General features: G+C 47.8%; 1 protein-coding gene across 1 annotated transcript in view; it reads left to right on the top strand.

Annotated features, from left to right (window-relative positions):
* TULP3 (TUB like protein 3) overlaps nt 1–7,150 on the top strand; it is a 31,969-nt gene extending 24,819 nt beyond the window's left edge. Inside the window, exons 5-11 of the mRNA XM_084766296.1 lie at nt 1,238–1,362; nt 1,552–1,749; nt 2,556–2,668; nt 3,301–3,415; nt 4,407–4,505; nt 5,631–5,802; nt 6,872–7,150. Of these exons, the coding sequence (XP_084622422.1) occupies nt 1,238–1,362; nt 1,552–1,749; nt 2,556–2,668; nt 3,301–3,415; nt 4,407–4,505; nt 5,631–5,802; nt 6,872–7,005 (956 nt within the window). The 3' untranslated portion in view covers nt 7,006–7,150. The remainder of the gene's footprint in view (nt 1–1,237; nt 1,363–1,551; nt 1,750–2,555; nt 2,669–3,300; nt 3,416–4,406; nt 4,506–5,630; nt 5,803–6,871) is intronic.
* The last annotated feature ends 15,029 nt before the right edge of the window (nt 7,151–22,179 follow it).

A 22,179-nucleotide genomic window follows, 5' to 3' on the forward strand; every position in this document is an offset into this window, starting at 1 on the left:
TAAAAAAACAATTTGGTAGGGTGGGAGGGAGAGTGCACAGGGCAAGGGGCCAGTTCTGGGTACAGAGATGTAGAGGCATAATGGCGTAAACCTTAATTCTTAGCACCTGGCAGAAAGAGGCAGGCAGATAGATCTCTGTGTGTTCGAGGCCAGCCTGGTCTACAGAACTGAATTCCAGGACAGCCAGGGATACATAGTGAGACTGTCTCAAAACAAATTTTTAAAAAGAAGGCACTACTTCCATAGAATATGGGAGGCCATAGCAAGACTTTGGAGTTTGCTTAAAGCGTAATTGGAGGTGGTGGTGAGACAAGGACTCATGTAGCCCAGGCTGGCCTCAAGCTTGTTTTGTAGCCAAGGATAGTCTTGACTTCCTCATCCTCTGCCTCCTGAGTACTGGGACTAGAGGCATGCACTGCCACACCTGGTTCCATTTAGCAAGTTATTACTACTACTATTATTACATTTGTGTGTGTATTATCACATAGGCGTGTGCGTGTGACATGGCACACAAGTGGAGGTCAGAGGGCAATTTTAAGAAGTCAATCGTTCAGCCGGGTGTGGTGGCGCACGCCTTTAATCCCAGCAATCGGGAGGCAGAGGCAGGCAGATCACTGTGAGTTCAAGGCCAGCCTGGTCTACAAAGTGAGCCCAGGACAGCCAGGGCTACACAGAGAGACCCTGTCTCAAAAAACAAAAACAAGAAAAAGAAGTCAATCTTTCTTTTTACCTTGTGGGTCCTAAAATTTAACTTAGGTTGTCTGCCTTGACAGCAAATACCTTTATCTACTGAGTCATCTTGCTGGCCATAGTTGGGAATGCCTTTTTCCCCCCTCAAGACACAGTTTAAACTGTGTAGCCCTGGCTGCCCTGGACTTCCTTTGTAGACCAGGCTGGCCTCAACTCACAGAGATCTGCCTGCCTCTGCTTCCCTCAGTGCTGGGATGTTGGGAATGTCTTAAGCAAGAAAACACTAAAACAAACAAACTTCTTTTTTTTTTTTTTGAGACAGGGTTTCTCTGTGTAGCCTTGGCTGTCCTGGACTCACTTTGTAGACCAGGCTGACCTCGAACTCACAGAAATCCACCTGCCTCTGCCTCCCAAGTCCTGGGATTAAAGTGTGCACTACCACATCCAGCTTTTTTTTTTTTAAACAATTTCTTTTAAACTCCTTATTTCTCATACAGTCTTTTCAGTCACGGTCGGCAGTTGCTGACACTGCTTTCTTTTCTGCCAGGCATCTTGAGCAGTGTGAACTATGACGAGGAAACTGACAATGAGGAAGACCAGGGACAAAACCTCAGCTCCCCATCAGCTCACTCAGAAAAAGAGAGCTCTGAGGCCAGCCAGAAAGCAACCTCGGTATGTTGCACTGAACCATCGTCCTTTGCGGCTAGTGTGACTGCTGGCAAACACTGGGGGAGTGTTCACATCACAGCTCCTGAAGCACTGTGGGGCGGGGGAGAGGAGTGGGGGGAGGGAAGAGCCGGGAGCTGGAGGGGCGTTGGGGTTTGTGCACAATTCTGATTGTGCACGTAAAACTATTTTCAGGAGACGGGAGCTTCCAATGTGACATCCCAGGAGGGTGATGCCCAGCTCGGAGAAGTGGAGAATTTAGAGGACTTCGCATATAGTCCTGCGCCTCGGGGTGTCACAGTGAAGTGTCGAGTGACCAGGGATAAGAAAGGCATGGACCGTGGCCTCTTCCCCACCTACTATATGCACCTGGAGAAGGAGGAAAATCGTAAGGTCCGTCCTCCGCCATGTTCTTCCTTCTTTTTCTTCTAGTGCTGGGGTTGAAATGTCACGCCATGCAGGCGAGGCAGGTACTCCTCCACCAAGTCATACCTTAATCCTGAGCTGCTCCTGAGAGGACAGGGCTGCTGTGGGAAGTCCCACTACTTAGACCCCAGCCCCTGAAAATGCGTTATGTGCCCAGAAGTCCTGTTCTCAGTGTCATCAGATCCATCCTAGTCATGGCCAGGATCCCGAGTTCCTCACCCCCGCCTGCCTTCAGGAAAAAGTGTCATCCATAATGTAAGGAAGTGGAGAAGTGTTTTCTTGCGCTAGGATGGAGCTTAGCATCCCACACGCTGGGCAGGTGCCCCAACCACTGAGCTGCCCCACCACTGAGCTGCCCCAGCCCATCAAGAGCATGGGTGTGGGCTTGGTTTCACCTCCCTTCCCCTCCCTTTTTATTTTTAATTGGATTTTTATGTAGCCCAGGTTAGCCCCAAACTTGGAAACTAAAGGTGCCTTGCTGAACTTCAGATTCTCCTGCCTCAGCCTTCCAAGTTCTGGCTTTCATTTGTTTGTTTGTTTTGTTTTGTTTTTGAAACAGGGTCTGTCTATGTAGCCCTGGCTGTCCTGGAACTATGTAGATCAGGCGGGGCTCAAACTCACAGAGCTCCTGCGGCCTCTGCCTCCTGAGTGCTGGGGTTAAAGGTGTGCACCGCCATGCCTGGCCTAGGAGTGACTCCTTTGCACCAGTGGGTATTGGTAAGCATTGTGGGCCCTCTGGGCGTGTATTTGACTGACAGCTTTTCTTTTCTCAGATATTTCTTCTTGCTGGTAGGAAGCGAAAAAAGAGCAAAACGTCCAACTACCTGATCTCCACAGATCCCACTGATTTGTCTCGTGAAGGGGAAAGCTACATCGGCAAACTCAGGTGACAGATCCCTGGCCTGTTCCCCCCTAGTTCCTGTGGCTCAGAATAGTGGCTGTTGTTTCTTCTCGCACCCCTGTCTGCTCAGTCCCCCACCCTTCTCTGTTACTGGGGCTTACACCTAAGGCCTCACACTTGGAGAGCAGGTGCTCTACAGTGAACTATATCCCTAGCCTTTGCTTTCTTTTTCTTTTCTTTTCTTTTTCAACGATTCAAAAGGATAGATGTGACAAAGAAAAAACATTAAGCCAGCCTTAACTGAAAATTAAAATAGTGGGGAATTGAAAGATGCTGCTGGGCAGTGGTGACGCACGCCTTTAATCCCAGCACTTGAGAAGCAGAAGCAGGCGGGTCTCTGAGTTCGAGGCCAGCCTGGTCTACAGAGTGAGTCCCAGAACAGCCAAGGCTACACAGAGAAACCCTGCCTTGCAAAACCAAAAAGAAAAAAGTCAGAAGAAAATCTTGAGGCCAAGCATAAATCACCAGTAAATTATTTGTTAAAATTTAAAAAAATAAAATTTCGAAAAGAACATCTGAGATGGCCTTCGTGCTGGCATTTGGCACAGCTCCCCCTCTACTCCTGTCCTCTAGAGAGAAGCGCAGATCATCACGGTAGCTTTTTCTCCTGATGCTAGATCCAATCTCATGGGAACCAAGTTCACAGTGTATGACCATGGTGTCAACCCAGTCAAGGCCCAGGGTCTGGTGGAAAAGGCCCACACCCGGCAGGAGCTGGCCGCCATCTGCTATGTAAGTGCTGCCCTTGCCTGGACCGTGCTCCCTCCTCTCCATCCTCCTGGAGGCCAGCCACGCCCAAGGCCAGATCCTCCCCCTCCTCCTCCTCTTTCCCCTCTCCCCGCCACCTCCTCTCCCTCCTCCTTCAGTGCTTCCTTGGTCTGCTCTTAGGGGCTGGCATCATTTCTTCCTTGTGTTTGGCGTTTTCTTGCTCACTCTGCACTAGCCTCCCTCCTCCTCTGTGGATGCTTATCCTGGGGCCAAAGGCTACAATAAAAAACAAATTTAAATGTAAAGCCATCTCTTTTCAGTTAATCTTTCCCTTCCCTCCATTCCTTCCTCTTTTTTTTTTTCCTCTCTCTCTTTTCTCCTTTCTTTCCCTTTTTGTTGTTTTGTTTTGTTCTTTCTAGACAGGGTCTTCTTGTATGCCCTAGCCTTGCTGCATATTCCAGGCTGGCCTCGAACTCTCAACCTTCCTGCTTCAACCTGCTGAATTCTTGGATTAAAGGTGTGTACCACCACGGCTGGCTTTCTTTTCTTTCCTTCCTTCCTTCCTTTCTTGACAAGGGCTCACTACTTTGCCTAGGCTAGCCCCAAACTCCTGGGCTCCTGCAGTCTTCTCACTTTGACTTACCCAAATCACGGGACCCGTCTCCAGAGGCCTTTGCCACCACCCCTGACTCTCTGAGTCCAGGGACCCGTCTCCAGAGGCCTTTGCCACCACCCCTGACTCTCTGAGTCCAGGGACCCGTCTCCAGAGGCCTTTGCCACCACCCCTGACTCTCTGAGTCCAGGGACCCGTCTCCGGAGGCCTGTGCCACCCACCCCTGACTCTCTGAGTCCAGCTTTCAGTCTCTCTGTGCTTGTCTCCAGCAAGGAAACAGAACTGGTTTTGGTGCTCTCCACACTGGCAGCATTTTCCATGCTAGAGGAAGTTTCCTGGAAAAGAAGAGCACAGTTTCTTCCTTCCTGTCTCCAAAGTCTCCCTTATTTTACTGTCTTTCAGGAAACAAATGTACTTGGTTTTAAAGGTCCTAGGAAGATGTCTGTGGTCATTCCGGGGATGAACATGAGTCACGAACGCATCCCCTTTCGGCCACGAAATGTAAGTAAAAACATTCTCAGTGAGGCCAGGGCTCAAGGACAGGAAAAATTATATTCCACCAGCAGAGGTCTCTAACATCTTTAATACTGTAATACAGTACAGAAGAGACCAATTTAAAAACAAACAGAAGCCGGGCGTGGTGACGCACGCCTTCAATTCCAGGACTTGGGAGGCAGAGGCAGGTGGATTGCTGTGAGTTTGAGACCAGCCTGGTCTACAAAGCTACTCCAGGACAGCCAAGGCTAACACAGAGAGACCCTGTCTGGAAAAAACAAAACAAACAAACAAACAAAAAAAGGAAAAAGCGTTGCCTCTTCAGGGAGCCCAGGTTGGAGTGCGACTCTTACTATTCATCAGGGGAGCTATTGCTCCTGATCCCCAGAGTAGTCCAGAGATGCTGATTTGACAAATGCTAGAAGTCACATACGAATCTCAAAACCAGGTCTGGAAACATGGCTCAGCAGTTAAGGGCACTGGCTACTCTCCCTAGAGGACCCAGGTTCAATTCCCGGCACCTACACATGGTGGCTCACAACATCTATAGCTTCAAATTAAAACAAAAATCAGTAATTTTTAAAAAAAAGATTGATTTATTCATTTTATATAGATGAGTGCTCTATCTGCATGTACACTTGCATGTCAGAAGGGGGCATTAGTTCCCAGTATAGATGGTTGTGAGCCACTATGTGGTTGCTGGGAATTGAACTCTGGACCTCTGGAAGAAGACAGTGCTATTAACCACTGAGCCATCTCTCCAGCGCCCCAACCCCCACCCCCACCCCCAGTAATTGTTTTTAAAGAAGAAAAAAAATGTAGCCGGCACGGTGGCGCACACCTTTAATCCCAGCACTCGGGAGGCAGAGGCAGAGGCAGACAGATCTCTGAGTTTGAGGCCAGCTGGTCTACAAAGCGAGTCCAAGTCAGCCAGAGCTACTATACAGAGAAACCCTGTGGCGAAAACAACAACAAAGAAGTGTTAAAAAGAATCCTATGGCTTGTGCCCAAGTTTGGCTTTGGTCGTCTGTCCCCCTTTGAACCGTTCTGAGATGAAGAGGCCTTTTCCATATTCCACCTTCTCACGCAGTGGTGAGTAAATGACAGAGGTGGTCGTCTTCCTCCGCACAGGAACATGAGAGCTTGCTTTCAAAATGGCAGAACAAATCCATGGAGAACCTGATCGAACTGCACAACAAGGCCCCGGTGTGGAACGACGACACCCAGTCCTATGTCCTGAACTTCCACGGCAGGGTCACCCAGGCGTCTGTGAAGAACTTCCAGATCGTCCATGGCAATGACCGTAAGCCCGCGGGGAAGGGCTGGGGCGGGGGGGGGCGGGAGGAGCATTCTGCGCAGGCGCAGAAATGAGCACTTCCACCATGGCCAGGAAGCCCTGCCAGGAGGACGTGCCTAAGGAAAAGATCTCTTAGAAAGTCCACAGAGCTACAGGTCGAAAGAAATGTGAGCATCTGTTTGTGGCACATCAAAGAACTCGTGCGTGAGGCCATGAGGATCCAGGTGCGAGTGACCTCTGAAGCTAGCCGGTGACTGCAGTGCAGTCACGCGGTCCCGCCAGCTTCTCCAGGCTTTCCTCCTGCACTCGGTGCTAGTCAGGAATGATTTCCCAGTCGGCACGGAGAAAGACAGACGTACAAAATGAAGAATGATTCTACTCTTTTGAGACAGGGTCTTGCTATGTAGGCCTGGGCCAGTGGAGCTGTGATCCTCCTGCCTCAGCCTCCTGAATATTGAGATTACAAGTATGCACCACCTCACCTAGATATGCACTTCCTACTTTTCCTACTTTTTATTTATTTATTTATTTATTTATTTATTTATTGTTTTGTGTATGGTATTAGGAGTGGACCTTGCTACATCCCACATCCTAGGCAGGTGCTGTACCACTGAGCCATCGCTCCCTCCCCTTAGTTGCCTATTTTAGAGAGAATTTGCGGTTAACGCACCCTCATCCCCAGTACAACCACACTAACCTCAAACACAGCAGTTCTCAATCTCCTAACGCTGTGAACCTCTAATCGGTTCCTCATGTTGTGGTGAACCCAGCCATAGTATTATTATTTGCTTTTTTTTTTCGAGACAGGGTTTCTCTGTGTAGCCTTGGCTGTCCTGGACTCACTCTGTAGACCAGGCTGGCCTCGAACTCACAGTGATCCGCCTGCCTCTGCCTTCCAGAGTGCTGAGATAACAGGTGTGCTCTACCCCACCAGGCTCAAACAATTTATTTTCATTGCTGTTTCCTAACTGTCATCCTGTTGACCCCTGGGAAACGGTTGTTTGACCCACAGAGGAGTTCCGGCCCACAGGTTAAGAACAGCTGCTCTGACGTGTTCATTTCTTTCTGTTTCCAGCTGACTACATAGTCATGCAGTTTGGACGTGTGGCTGATGACGTGTTCACGCTAGATTATAACTACCCGCTGTGTGCACTTCAAGCCTTCGCCATCGGGCTGTCCAGCTTTGACAGCAAGCTGGCGTGTGAATGACACGCAGCAAGCAGGGGACTTCGTCACCACAGAGCCTTCAGGAGCAGAAAGCTGCTGCCCTCGGCCCTGCCCCAGCACAGGAAGAGCAGCACTCTGCCCCTTTGGGGAATGAGTGATCGAGTGTTCCCGTGAGTGTGCATGTGTGTGTTTAAACATGCATACACATACACATTTGGACGCGTGCTTCCACACACTCGTTCCCGCCTTCTCTGAACCTCGGAGACTTGGCCGTAGATCACAGCTTCATATGGGTGACAGACGGCTTAAAGCACAGGGAGGTGGACACCCGGGCACACTGGTGACTCCTGGCCACACAGCAGTTCTGTGTGGCCAGTGTAGCTTTCCTGTGCTCAGGTACTTCCAACAGAATCAGACCGTAATAACTAAATACTCGGACCTCCATTTTTGAAGACACTTTCAAAAGGGGGCAATTCCCTTGATGCCTTTCGCCTCTAAGACAGGAGCCTACGGACTCTCTCAGCTAATGGTCTGATAGTGTCTCTTGCAACTCCAGTCAGCTCCTTTAGCACAAAAACAGCCATAACTAGTTGATGCACAAAGAGTGTAGCTGTGTCCCAATAAAACTATTTACAGAGTGGGCATTGGCCTAGTTTGGCCTGTTCCTCTGGTTTTCAGGCCTGCTTCAGGTGTGTCCCTGGACTCCAAGGCTGGAGCATCTTCCAGAACGTTAGTGGAAAGGGACACAGTTTACTTTCCAGTAGCAGCAGACTGACGCCTTTTTTATCTTTTGGTATTGTTTTGTTTTGTTTTCCCAAGACAGGGTTTCTCTGTGTAGCCTTGGCTGTCCTAGAACCTGCTCTCTCTGTAGGCTAGACTACCCTCAAACTCAGAAATCCATCTGCCTCAGCCTGTTACAGGCGTGTGCCACCGAGGTACATCAGCAGAATCTACTCTTGGTAGCTTTTGCCTCATGGTGATGATGGCTGTACAGTGTCATCTGCCACCAGGGTTGGGAAACCCAAGTCAGGTATCATGTTTTCTTTTGGGAGGCACTAGCTTGTTCCTGGGGTCTGAAAGGCTCTGATGGCCCAGCCACTCTCTTCCTTGTCCTCAGAGGAGCCATCTCAGCCCCGTGACTGTAGCCAGATCTCTGAAAGCCTTGCCTTCTAGCATCTTAGACTCATGTCTTGCTAGGGGCAGCAGGAGCGTCTTAGTGTGATGCTCACTGACACTCCACAGGCCAACTTGCCAGTCTGCTTTGTCCTCTGGCCTTGAAGCCTAGGCCACATCAGTGCGGATACTGCCCCGTGCATGGAGGCTTTGAGCTCATGAGCCCCTCCCCGCAGATGATGACAAATTCCACAAGCTCACCAGCCCCTGATGTACCTGAATTTGAGAATTCCCGAACTTTGGCTCAGCATCCAGTGCTGGTCCACACCCAGGCTGCTCTTCCCAGCACGGGCAAAGGGTTGCTGGCTTCCGCTCCATGGCTTTGCCCATGTGGTGGAGGGCCCCTCTTCCCTGCGTCCTGTTGATCTGTGTGGTGACTTGAGAGTTGAGAGATGGCGACCTGCTCACCCGGTGTCCTGCCTGTTCCTTCAGGTGTCACTGGCTTCTGCCTCAGGCATGCCTCCCATTAAGTGCCTTGTTCATAAACGTGCTCTAAAGCCTGACACACCTCTGCCACCCACAGTCCCTGACAAGCCACCTTTGTCTCACACTTCAGGGGTGCCGGGGCCATGGGCCACCGGGCCTCATCTTCCCATCTTAGAGCTGGACACTCCCATTTCAAGGACTCTGCTTGAGTGTGCGGGTATCGCTTTTACAGAAATCATATTTATACCTTTTATATGCCATGTAAATAAAGATAATTTATATAAAAAATGTTGCCTTCCCAGAATCCCATCCCTTGGGGTTCCTCCTCTCTTGTGTTCTGTGGGGATGTTCTTTAGTTCTTTGAGCCTAGTAGCAACGGAGTTCAGTCCTGGGGGCTCTACAGGCCGAGACATTGTGTAGGAGGCAGTGTAGAACCATCATTCTCAGGATCTTAGAAGTCTCTGCATGGCTCACGGGACTGAGTGCAGTGTGTGTGAGGGGCTCTGGGCAGGCCAGGTTGCATCATCTTGGACACCTACACTGGTCAGCCTCCTGGATCTTCCCTTGGCTCTGTTCAGTAGTGCAGTGAAAGAAGCAGCCTATGTAGCAGTAAAACAGACCTCACCTGCTCCAGCGCTCTGGCCTCGGTGTCCGTGGGGTGCAGGGGTGGATTTCTAGATAGGCTCCTGTGTATCCAAGGCTGGCCTGGAATTCACTGTGTTGCCCAGGTGGCCTTTGAACTCACATCCCTCCCACCTCAACCTCCCAAGTGCTGAGATTGGGGGGGGGGGGCTCTGTTCACATTTAAGGGTTACCGTAAACTGACAAATGGAAAGGAGCAGGCGTCCGTAGACCTTTCATGGGCTTTCACTCCTGCTAGTAATAAGACAGAAGTCAAAGCCCTGACTGAGAATTTAGTTTTTTTTGTTTTTTTTTTTTTAAGATTTATTTATTATGTATACAGTGCTCTGTCTGCATGTACACCTGCAGGGCAGAAGAAGGCATCAGATCACAATATAGATGGTTGTGAGCCACCATGTGGGTTGTTGGGAATTGAACTCAGGACCTTCAGAAGAGCAGTCAGTGCTCTTAACCTCTGAGCCATCTCTCCAGCCCAGTTTGTGTGTGCGTGTTGTCACTGATATTTGTGTATGGGCTTTTTGCCTGCACATGTGTTTGTGTACATGTGTGTCTGGTGCCCACAGAGATCATAATAGGGCATTGCGTTGGCTTTAACTGGCTATGAGCTATTGTGGGAGCACTAAGATTTTTTATTTTTTTGTTTCGTTTTGTTTTTTGGTTTTTCGAGACAATTTCTCTGTCTCCCAAGTGCTGGGATTAAAGGCATGTGCCACCATGCCTGGCACTAGAAGCCAGACTTCTTTTAGGTTTTCATAATTTACACTTTTATCAGTTGAGCCATACCCCCGAAGCCCTGAGATAGACATCTATTTTACTAGTTATATCATCTGTTAGGTTGCCATTTGACAATTTTTGTTTTGTTTTTGTTTTTCGAGACAGGGTTTCTCTGTGTAGCCTTGACTGTCCTGGACTTACTTTGTAGTCCAGGCTGGCCTCGAACTCAGAGCAATCCACCTGCCTCTGCCTCCCGAGTGCTGGGATTAAAGGCGTGTGCCATCACGCCCGGCTTGCCATTTGACAATTCTTTTGTCCTATATGTAATTTTCTTTCTTTTTGTTTTGTTTGTTTGTTTTTCAAGACAGGGTTTCTCTGTGTAGCCTTGGCTGTCCTGGACTCGCTTTGTAGACCAGGCTGACCTCAAACTCACAGAGATCCACCTGCCTTTGCCTCCCAAGTGCTGGGATTAAAAGCTTGTGCCACCATCGCCTGCCAGGGTGCAGAGACCTCTTGATCCACAGAAGAAACACTGGGGCGTGTCAGACCTTGTTACCAGACTCTGGCTCCTTTAGACCAAACGGCCCCTTTCTGGTCTCTCTTTATCACAAGTTTACTGTTGGTTTTGCTTCTTTTTAAACTTCAGTCTTGAGGGGCAAAGTGGTATTACATGCTTGTAATTCCAGTGGCTGAGGCCAGCAAGAGGGACCTTTGAGGCCAATCTGGTCTACACAGCTAGACAAAACCAAAACTCCAGCACAACAAACTTTGCCTTTGTTGTTATTTAGCGCCACCTTGTGGCCAATGATGCACATTACAACTCCTTTAGAGCCGGGTGACCTTCACAGCACCTAGTGTTACAGAGTACCTTTTCCCTCAAAATGAGAACACTAGTTAAAAAAAAAAAGTCTTTTTTCTTTTTTGGTGTGGGGAATTATTAATAGGCAAGCTCTCGATACTAAACTACACACCTGGTTCTAAATACTTTAAATTTCAGGGCCTGGAGAGATGGCTCAAGAGCTAAGAGAAATTGGGGCTCTTCCAGAGGAGCGGAGCCCAGCCCCTCGTACTCACGTGGCAGCTCACAGCCATCTGTAACTCCAGTTCCAGGTATCAACACCTCTTCTGACCTCAGCAGGCACCAGGAACACACATGGTTCACAGGCATATGGGTGAACCAGCCTGCCTCCATGTCAGGCATAAAAGCCACCTTATACTAAAGACAGACTAGGCGTATTCCAGTTTATGATTCAACCTCCATTTCTATGCTTAGAAACATACAGGCTGTGCCCCACCTGTGACCTGAACTACAAATAGTTCTGTACCTCCATCCCAGGAAACAGCAACCACGTCTTTGTTTCAAAAAGTTGTTTAACCATTTTTGCACCCCCTTCCTTTGTTTCAAAAGGTTGTCATAACTGCCTGTTGTTATGACTACCTTGTCACACCCATTTGGCAACCATGTCTTTGGTCTTTGGTCACGAGGACCAAATTGTTATGCTTTTGTTCTGCTCCTGTAACCCTGCCCACTTTGCCTGCCAGATCCCCCAATTGGAAGCCCCACTACCCCTGAGCTATAAAAACTTTGTCTTCCTTGTGACATCTCAAACCCTACCTTAGGGGGAAGCAGCCCATGTTCACTGAATAAAAAAGCTTGGTTTATTTAAGTACTTGTTTTATTAGTTAATTTGGCCATGATTTGGGTCAGAAGTCTTCTCAAATTTGGAGGATTAACAGTGTATGAAGGCAAAACATTCATACAGCTTTTTTGTTTTGTTTTTCAACACAGGGTTTCTCAGCCGGGCAGTGGTGGCACATGTCTTTAATCCCAGCATTTGGGAGGCAGAGGCAGGCATATTGCTGTGAGTTCAAGGCCAGCCTGGTCTAGATCTACAAAATCGAATCCAGGACAGTCAAGGCTACACAGAGAAACCCTGTCTCAACCCGCCCCCAAAAGACAGGGTTTCTCTGTGTAGCCTTGGCTGTTCTGGAGTTTGCTCTGTAGACCAGGATGACCATGAACTCACAGAGATCTGCCTGCCTGCCTCTGCCTCCCAAGTGCTGGGATTAAAGGTATGTACCACCACTACCTGGCTTTATACACCTTTTTTCTTTCAAGTTGATTTATGCCAGGCATGGTGGTACATGACTTTAATTTCAGCACTTGGAGGCAAACATATCTCTGTGAGTTTGAGGCTAGCCTGGTCTATATAGTGAGCTCCAGAACAAACAGGAGTACATAGAGAGATCCTATTTCACAGTATATTTAGATGGTTTTCTGGGAATACTCATAAAAAATTATCATGGATGAAGCTGGGTGACAAAGTGAGTCCTGCCCCTACCTACATCCCTTTGTGCCCATGTCTCTGCTTTTGCTCAAAGTAACCAACCCTCCAAGCAAAACAGCCTTGCTGTTTTGTCTTTGAGACAGAGTTTCAGTATGAAGCCCAGGCTAGCCCCAACACATGAAGATATGCCTGCCTCTACCTCTTGAGTAATGGGTTTTGTTGTTGTTTTTTGTTTTGTTTTGTTTTTGAGACAGGGTCGCTGTGTAGTCTTGGCTGTCCCAGACCTGCTTTGTAGACCAGGCTGGCCTCAAACTCACAGAGATCCACCTGCCTCTGCCTGCCAAGTGCTGGGATTAAAAGCATGCTCCACCGTGCCCAGCCTTGAGTAATGGGTTTTTAAAGTGTGTACTACCATACCCAGCTTAGTGCACAATTTCTTTCTTTCTTCTTTTCTTTTTAGTTTTTTTTGAGTCAGAGTCTCTCTGTATAACAGTCCTGGCTATCCTGGGCTCACTTTTGTAGACCAGGCTGGCCTCGAACTCACAGCAACCTGCCTGCCTCTGCCTCCTGAGTGCTGGGATTAAAGGCCTGAGCCACCACACCCTACTCTAATGCACAATTTCTTAAGTATATGACCCAGGATGTGGTATCCAGCTCTGTCTGACCTTTCTGTCCTTCAGGCCAAGGTCTATTCATGCTGCTGTCCCACACAATGGGCCTGAGCAGGAAAGCAGCAGCAGCCCATGGGCAGGCAAGAAGACTAGTTTGGCCAGGCGTGGTGGCACACGCCTTTAATCCCAGCACTTGGGAGACAGAGGCTGGTGGATCTCTGTGAGTTCGAGGCCAGCCTGGTCTACAAAGTGACTCCAGGACAGCCAAGGCTACACAGAGAGACCATGTCTCGAAAAACAAAAAACAAAAACAAAATAAAGGGGATTCTGGAGTGGCAGGGCAATGCTGCATACCTACTTTATTTTTTTTAAAGATTTTATTTATTTATTTATTTATTTATTTATTTGTTATGTATACAGTGTTCTGCTTGCATGTACACCTGCACACCAGAAGAGGGCACCAGATATCATCATAGATGGTTGTGAGCCACCATGTGGGTGCTGGGAATTGAACTCAGGACCTTTAAAAGAGCAGACAATGCTCTTAACCTTTGAGCTACCTCTGCAGCCCCCCCCCCTTTTTTTTTTTAAAGTTTTTCGAGACAGGGTTTCTCTGTGTAACAGAGCCCTGGCTGTCCTGGGCTCTCTTTGTAGACCAGGCTGGCCTTGAACTCACAGAGATCTGCCTGCCTCTGCCTCTGCCTCTGCCTCTGCCTCTGCCTCTGCCTCTGCCTCTGCCTCTGCCTCTGCCTCTGCCTCTGCCTCCCCAAGAGTGCTGGGATTAAAGGCATGGGCCACCATGCCCACCCAGTTCATACAGAGTCTGTTTGCATGTGTGCCAGCCTGCCAGAAGAGGGCACCAGATCTCATTGTAGATGGTTGTGAGCCACTAGGTGGTTGCTGAAAATTGACCTCAAGGGTCTTTGGAAAAACAGACAATGCTCTTAACCTCTGAGCCATCTCTCCAGCCCGTGCATACCTACTTTGTGACCTTCCTATGACTTTCCAGTATTGCTAGACCAACTAGCTAGCAGTTCTATTTTGTAGCTTGGGACTAGGTTGCTTTGAAGAGGAAATGAGGGTGACAGGCAAAACAGAGCCAGGAATTAGGCGATTTTAAGCTTGAGGGCTGGCTACATGGCTCGGCGGGTGAGGGTAACTTCTGCCAAGCTTAATGACCTGAGTTCAATCTCCATGATTGGTTCCCAAAAGCTGTCCTCTGACTGCTACATGCACAAAATAAATAAAATATAAGGGAAAAAAATTTAAATTGTGAAACTTCTGATTTTGTTTTGGGTGCATTTTACATTATCCTTATATTAGCCAGGTATATAGGAATTAATAGGGTGTCTTAGTTACTTTTTCTGTTGCAGGAATAAAAATGCCCTGATAAAAGCAATTTAAGACCGGGTGTGGTGGCACACGCCTTTAATCCGAGCACTAGGGATGTAGAGGCAGGTGGATCTCTGTAAGTTTGAGGCCAGCCTGGTCTACAAAGTGAGTCCAGAACAGCAAAGGATACACAGAGAAAACCAGTCTCTGGTCTACAAAGTGAGTCCAGAACAGCAAAGGATACACAGAGAAAACCAGTCTCTGGTGAGGGGGCATTGGGAGGGGGGATTCTATTTAAGCTGATCAAACCTGATCAAAATGGAGATTTGGAGGCAAAATGGTGCCTGATAAGCTAAAAGCAACAGCAGGCGTTAACAGAGGAGCCATAGTTACAGTAGGAATTAAAGTAGGTCTCAACAGAGGGCTATAGAGTTTAAGTAGGTTAAGCAGGTTACAATGACTGAGGCAAGAGGCTCTCAAGAGTTTACTACTTGGACTATAAAGGGAGCTCTTATTTTGAAATTAAAAAAAAAATTAGACCTGGATATGGTAAACTATGGCTTCTTTCTTCCTGATTTCTCAAGGCAGGATTTCTCTGTGTAGCCTTAGCTGTCCTGGAATTTGCTCTGTAGAGCAGGCTGGCCTCGAACTCACAGAGATGTGCCTGCCTCTGCCTCCCAAGTGCTAGGATTAAAGGCCTGCACCAACCACCACCTGGCAGAACTGTGGCTGTGTAAATGCAAATCAATTAAAATTCAGCCCCTGGGTTGGATGTTCACCACCCACAGACCTGTGGACTTTTGGGTTCAAGCTGGCCCGTCTTCTTGCTGAATCTCCCGTGTGAAGTCGGAGCACGTCACCTGCCTTGCTTCCTCTAGGCTGTCAGCAGTTTGAGAGGCAGGGAAGGTGGTTTCTCTCTGTACATCTGTAGTTCTTAGCCTCAAGGTGCTGAGGGAGTCATATATGTTCCAGGAGCCTGGTAGTGCAAGCCTGTAGTCTCAGAACTCAGAAAGCAGAAGTAGGAGAATCAGAATCCATAAACCAGGCTGGGTGTGGTGGCGCACGCCTTTAATCCTAGCACTTGAGAGGCAGATGCAGGCGGATCGCTTGAATTTGAGGTCAGCCTGGTCAACAAGGTGAGTCTAGGGCAGCCAAGGCTACACAGAGAAACCTTGTCTCGAAAAACAGAAGAAGAAGAAGAAGAAGAAGAAGAAGAAGAAGAAGAAGAAGAAGAAGAAGAAAGAAAAGAAAAAAAAAGAATTCAAGGTCAATCTTAGTTATATGAGGGGTCACCATTAACAACCTAGAGAGCAGAGCCAGCCTGACATAGGTTAAACTCTGTCTCAAAGAATGCAAGGGTCAGGAGGTGGCTGGAGAGATGGCTCAGTGGTTAAGGTCACTTGCTGATCCATCTTGAGGACAAGAGTTCAAATCAAAACCTAGCACCTATGCTGTGTGGGTCACAAATCCCTATAACTCCAGTTCCAGGAGACCTGATGCCATCTTCTGGCCTTTGAGGGCATGCCCCTGCCCCACACAGCTGTCCCACACAGATGGACATAAGCTCACACAGACATAGACACATTACACTGAAATAAGGTAAATCTCTAGAGACAAGAACAGGGCTGGTGAGATGACTCGTGGGTTAAAAGTGCTTCCAGCTATAAAGAGATGAGCCTGCCACCATTGGTGGTAGGAGAGGAGGTGACTCCTGGAAGTTGCCTTCTGGCCTCTGAGTACACAATAAATAAGTGCAATTAAAGTATTTTTACACTTGCCGGGCAATGGAGGTGCATGCCTTTAATCCCAGTGCTCAGGAGGCAGAGGCAGACGGATCTCTGAGTTCGAGGCCAGCCTGGTCTGCAGAGTAAGTTCCATGGCAGCTGCAGACACACAGAGAAACCCTGTCTTGAACAAAACACAAATAAAATGTGTATGAGTGTTTGCCTGTATATATATATATATATATATATATATATATATATATATATATATATATATATATATATATCTGTGCACCATGTGCCTGCAATGCCAAAAAAGGCCAGAAGAGGAGCATCTGGCCCTCCTTCCTGGAACTCAGTCACACTTGATTGCTAGCCAACATGCTGGGAGCTCAGTTTAGGTCCTCTGCAAGAACAAGTGCTTTTATCTGCGGTGCCATCTCTCCAGACTCCTGCACTGTTTCTCTTTCTGAAACAGGGTCTCACTCTATTGTCCAGGCTGGCCTGGATTTCATTATGCAGTCCAAGATGGACCTCAAACTCATCAATCCATCTGCCTCAATCCAGTCTCTGGAGTACTGAGATTATAGTTGTGAGTCACTAGGCCTGGTGGTTAATCACTTCTTTAAAGAATTTGACCTCCAAACACGGTCACATTGTGAGGTATGGGAGGTTAGCTCTCCATTCAAGGGAAAGGGATACGATTCAACCATTTGCACCTGTGTGGTCCCAGTAGTTTGCCCAGAGCTTACTGATTTTTGTTTACTCACTTTCAGTTCTGGGGATGGTATCCAAAGCCTTGAGCAAGGTAGGCATATCCAAGACCACTGATCTATCCTCTCTGCCGAGTGTGACCCTCACGTGTGTGTGTGTGTGTGTGTGTGTGTATGTGTGCATTGTTAGAACCCAGGGCTTTGTGTGTGCTAGGCAAGTCCTCATCACCAAGACAAACTTCCAGATGCATCCATTTTGAGAATGAGATAATAAAACTACTCCAGGGCAAGTGAGGTGATTGGAACTCGTATCCTCAGGTTGGGTGGCAAGCACCATTACCCCCGAGCCCTCTCGTCAGCCCTTGTTCTTGAGAAATGGTTTGAGTCACTTGGGCAAATGTGGCAGCCTCACAAGCTGAGACTTAGCAGCTGTGGACAGTGTGGGACTTTCAAATGGTGCTATTTCCCAAAGACTTGCTTTGAGTTCAATTCCCAGTAACCACATGGTGGCTCACAACCATCTATAATGTGATCTGGTGCCCTCTTCTGGCATGCAGGAGTACATGCAGGCAGAGCACATTATACATAATAAATAATTTTTAGCCGGGTGGTGGTGGCGCATGCCTTTAATCCCAGCACTCGGGAGGCAAAAGCAGGCGGATCACTGTTCGAGGCCAGCCTGGTCTACAAAGGGAGTTCAGGACAGCCAAGGCTACATAAGAAACCCTGTCTTGAAAAACCTAAATAAATAAATAAATAAATAAATAAATAAATAAAAATTTAAAAGATTTGTTTATTAAAATTTTTAAACTACAAATAACCTCTTTTCTAGTGTGTGTGTGTGTGTGTGTGTGTGTGTGTGTGTGTGTGTGTGTGTGTGAGAGAGAGAGAGAGAGAGAGAGAGAGAGAGAGAGAGATCTAGAATGTCAGATCTCCCTGGAGCTGGAATTACAGATAGTTGTGAGCTGACTGTCTGCTGAGCCACAAAAAGAAATCATAGGGAGCTGAGGGTGGTGGCACACGACAGCACTTGGGAGGCAGAGGCAGGCAGATCACTGAGTTGGAGGCCAGCCTGGTCCAGACCAACAAAGGCTACACAGAGAAACCCTGTCTTGAAAACAAACAAACAACAAAAAAGAAACCGTGGGGCAAAAGTGATGGTTCAGTTGGTTGTAGCAGCTGTTCTTGATTGTCAACTTGACTACATCTGGAATTAACTAAAACTCAAACATGGGGCACACCTGTGAGGATTTTTTCTTAACTTGAAGTGGTAATATGCACTTATTTATTTATTTATTTATTTATTGCTTGTTTTTTTTTTTTTCCAGACAGGCTTTCACTATATAGCTCTGGCTGTCCTGGAACTCACTCTGTAGGCCAGGCTGGCCTTGAATTTCAGAGATTAGCTTGCCTCTGCCTCCCAAGTGCTAGGATTAAAGGTGTGCGCCTCCCCTCCCCGACTATCACCTGGTGGAGCTGTAGCTACTTAATGTAAGGACATTAAAATTCAGCCCCTGAGTTAGCTGTGCACCAGGCACTACCACTTCCACCTCGACTGGATGATCTACTTCTAATCTGGATATCTGAGATGGGTAGAAACCCCTCGGGGCCATGCCTCCTGCTGGAAGCTTATATAAGTGTATAGGAGAGAGAAGGGTTTTTTTTGTTGTTTTTGTTTCTTCAAGACAGGGTTTCTCTGTGTAGCCTTGGCTGTCTTGGACTCACTTTGTAGACCAGCGATCCACCAGCCTCTGCCTCCTGTATGGCCACACTGGCTTGAAGAGGGAATTTTTTTTTTTTTTAAGATTTATTTATTATGTATACAGTGTTTGCCTGCATGTGCGCCTGCCTGCCCAGAAGAGGGCAGCAGATCTCTTTATAGAGGGCCCTGAGCCACCATGTGGTTGCTGGGAATTGAACTCGGGACTGTTGGAAGAGCAGTCAGTGTTCTTAACCTCAAAGCCATCTCTCCAGCCCCAAGAGGGAAGTTTTTGCTCTTTGCCTACTTACTTTCATCTTTCTAGCAAGTCTATGTAGAAACTCACAAACGTCTGGTTTATTTAAGATTTCCTGGTGCTGAAGCTGGACTGTAGTTTGGCGTTAGAGTATTATCTGAGACCCTGGGTTTGATCCCCGGCACCATACAAACAAAACACTGAGGAAACCACTATAAGCTTTAAACAACCCTCTGTTACTTGCAGCTTTGACCAATTCTATCAGGTTGTTGAATTTGTTCAATAAAAGATCCTATGAATATTTTGATTATACCCATGTGGGTTAAAGAAACAAAGCTTATTACAGGAATGGAAAAAAAAACATACCACACAGCATATAGTAACACCAATTAATATGGGTTTAAGTTTGACTTGGGCCTGGTCAACACAAATACACTCCCCACATCAAAACCAGCTCTGACCACAACCACCTTGCCTTTGGCTTCCACCCACTTATTGTACGGCAGCGGTCTGGAGTGCAAGGAAATGAGCAAGCCATGGGCCATGTGATGCAATTGGAGGGGTTCCGTGTCTCCCAGCTGGATGCTGTGAAACAGTCCCACGTGCCTATCCATTCCTGACGGGCAGTGAATGAAGGTCCTGCCCCTTAAGCTTTCTGAGTACACCTGGGCAGGACAGACTACCTCTGTAAAGTCACTGTCAGGGGGATGGAAAAATGGCTCAGTGGTTATTGTTTTGTTTTTTGGGTTTTCATTTCTCTATGTAGCCTTGGCTGTCCTGGACCTGATTTGTTGACCAGGCTGGCCTTGAACTCACATTGATCAACCTGCCTCTGCCTCCCTAAGTACTGGGATTAAAGGTGTGCGCCACAAAGCCTGGCTCTGTTTGGTGCTCTTGTAGAAGACCTGGATTTGGCTTCCAGGACTCGCAGCAGGCAGCTCACACTACTACTTATAACTCCAGCTCCACGGGAATCTGACATCCTCTGGTCTTGAGTGGGACCTGTGTGCATGCACGAGAACACACACACACACACACACACACACACACACACACACACACACACACACACGCTACCAGCCACCAGCCTGTCTGATTAGTTCTCTTTAGCAGAAGGCCTGAGATAGTCCTCATCTGCTCAGAAAGTGGAACTTCCAAAGACCCAGAACTCTCTAGAACTCTCTAGACTCTTGTAAGGGTACGAACCAGGAAGTTAAAAGACAAACAGAGGGATCAAACGTGCTTTTGCTGTCTGTGAAGGGCTGTCCTTCTGTCTGCACCCCACAAAGTCCTGGCCAGAGTCCCTCTCCACATTACCTTAACTCCATCTTGCTCAAATTAGTTAATAATATTTATGTATTTATTTTTGTTTTTTGTTTTTTTAAAAGATTTATTTATTATTATGTATACATTGCTTTGCCCACATGCCAGAAGAGGGCATCAGATCACACTACAGATGGCTGTGAGCCACCATCTGGTTGCTGGGAATTGAACTCAGGACCTCTTGAGGTGCAGTCAGTGCTCTCAACCTCTGAGCCAACCCTCCAGCCCCTATTTTTGGTTTTTCTGATACGGGATTTCTCTGCGTAGCCTTGGCTGTACTGGACTCGCTTTGTAGACCAGGCTGGCCTCAAACTCACAGTGATCCTCCGGAGTGCTGGGATTAAAGTGCTGGGCTGGCCTTGATCTTCATCTTTCTGGAGGGGGCGCAGCTTGCCACCAGGCTACCACACCACAGTGGTCAGTCTTACTCCAGCTGTGATAATGGCCAGCTGTCCAAGTTGTACTAGTTTTCTCGCTCAGCTTCAAAGACAGTCTCTATGCACAAGCTCACACGCGAATTTACCTTTCTCTCCAGGTTCTGAGCCTCGGTTCCGTCCTTGTATTTAATCTCCACATGACATTCAAGACTGTTGTCAGAGGGTCTAATGCCAGCACCAGGGAAGTCACACACCCTGCGTCTGAGTAAGTGTCTTTACTCAGCCACACCATCTGCACACAGCTTTTATGAACCTCACAATCTGGAGTTCTCCTTTTCTTTGGTACCTGCTTTTCTATAAACTCCCGCTTCGCCCTCCCTCTGGCTAGGATTCCAGATGTGCACCACCACATCCACTAGTTGTTTTGCTCTTTCACACCAAACCATCCTGAAACACCAGCTGGCAAACTGATGTTCCCTTCGAGATCTGGTGGCAAAGACCTGTACTGTAATCCCAGCTACTCCCAAGGCAGAGGCAGGAGGAGCTCACCAGTTCAAGGCATGCCAAAGCCTCCAAGGTTGGCCTGAGTAACTCAATAGACCAGTCTCAAGCAGCAAAACAAATTAAGGCTGGGGCCACAGCACCGGCACCAGCGCCAGCACCGGCACATAGTACAGGACGTACCTAGTGAACACAGGGCCAGGAGTATACATCGCACTGAGAAAAGTCACCCCCATGCCTTGAATTTCTTTGTTTTTGTTCTTGAATTCATGTGGATTTTGCGTTGCTGACTTACTGTCTTGCTTCAATGGTGGATGGTGAACTTCTTGAAGGCAGGGGCCTGTTTCTGCACTTAGTTTGGTGCCAGAGTCAACAAATGCTCAACAAAGGACTGTTGAATTAAGTGGCGGGACAGTTTGTACTTCACGCTCACAGATAGACAGCCTTGTGTTGCTCTTTTCATGTAAATGGGACGTGACCAAGCTTTGATATGACTCACGGTTTAATAAGCATACCATAATTTATATATCCAAGTGAGGGTTGCTTCCTTCAAAGTCTTCACTCTGTAAGGCTGCCTACTTAGTCCCGTGATGCTGGCATTTCCGCAGACTCGTTAGATCACATCTCTTGGGTACCACTCCGGGCATTATAATACTTTCTTTTCAACATCTCCCACGCTACCCTCCCCCTCGTTTATTATGTATACCTTCATCTTGTGTCGGTAGTGTTGGACAAAAATAAGATAAATCTGGCAGTTTACTGAATCGGAAAGTTTCTGTTTGACCAAGGAGATCAGACTGGTAGAGACACAGCAATAAGATTTAAAAGATAATATTCCAGAGACTGTCTGTTTTTTGGGGAAATAGCCAAGTCTTTTCTTTAGTTTTAACTTTCTCAAAGAGGCACGGTGGATGGATGGTGGAGCTACATAGTAACTTTCGCTTTAAGCGAAATTGTTCTAAAGACCCCAGCCTGTGTTTTTCCTGTTGATTTGGCACGTTTCCTTAAAACCCAGACTTCTAACTTCATAGAGACGTTGCCCTGTACCCTGAGTCACCAGCCAAGTTCCAGCTTTCTGTGAACCTGCTGGGGCCCTATATCCTTCCTTAGTATTCTCCCAGCATCCGGTGGGTCCACCTATTAACAGGATCTATTAACTCCTATTCACTGAGCTACAAGCGAGCCCATGACAGGTCTCCCCTTTTTTCCCTGTTCTCTGAAAAGTGACAGTTCTGCAGACCCGGAAAGAACTGAAAGGGCCGACGTTGGGGAGGGTTGGAGAGGGAAAGCGGTGGCGGATCTGGGAGCAGAGCCGGGAGTTCCTGCTTCCTGCTCCGGGAGCGAGTGTCCTCCGTAGCAGCCTCGGGGAAGGGAACAGCCCTTCCTGCTCGGGTCAGCGTCCTTCCAGTAGCTCAGCGAGGCGCGCCCCACCCCGGG

This window comes from Acomys minous (genome assembly GCF_964271855.1).
Source record: "Acomys minous genome assembly, chromosome: 17".
In the NCBI taxonomy this organism is placed as follows: domain Eukaryota; kingdom Metazoa; phylum Chordata; class Mammalia; order Rodentia; family Muridae; genus Acomys; species Acomys minous.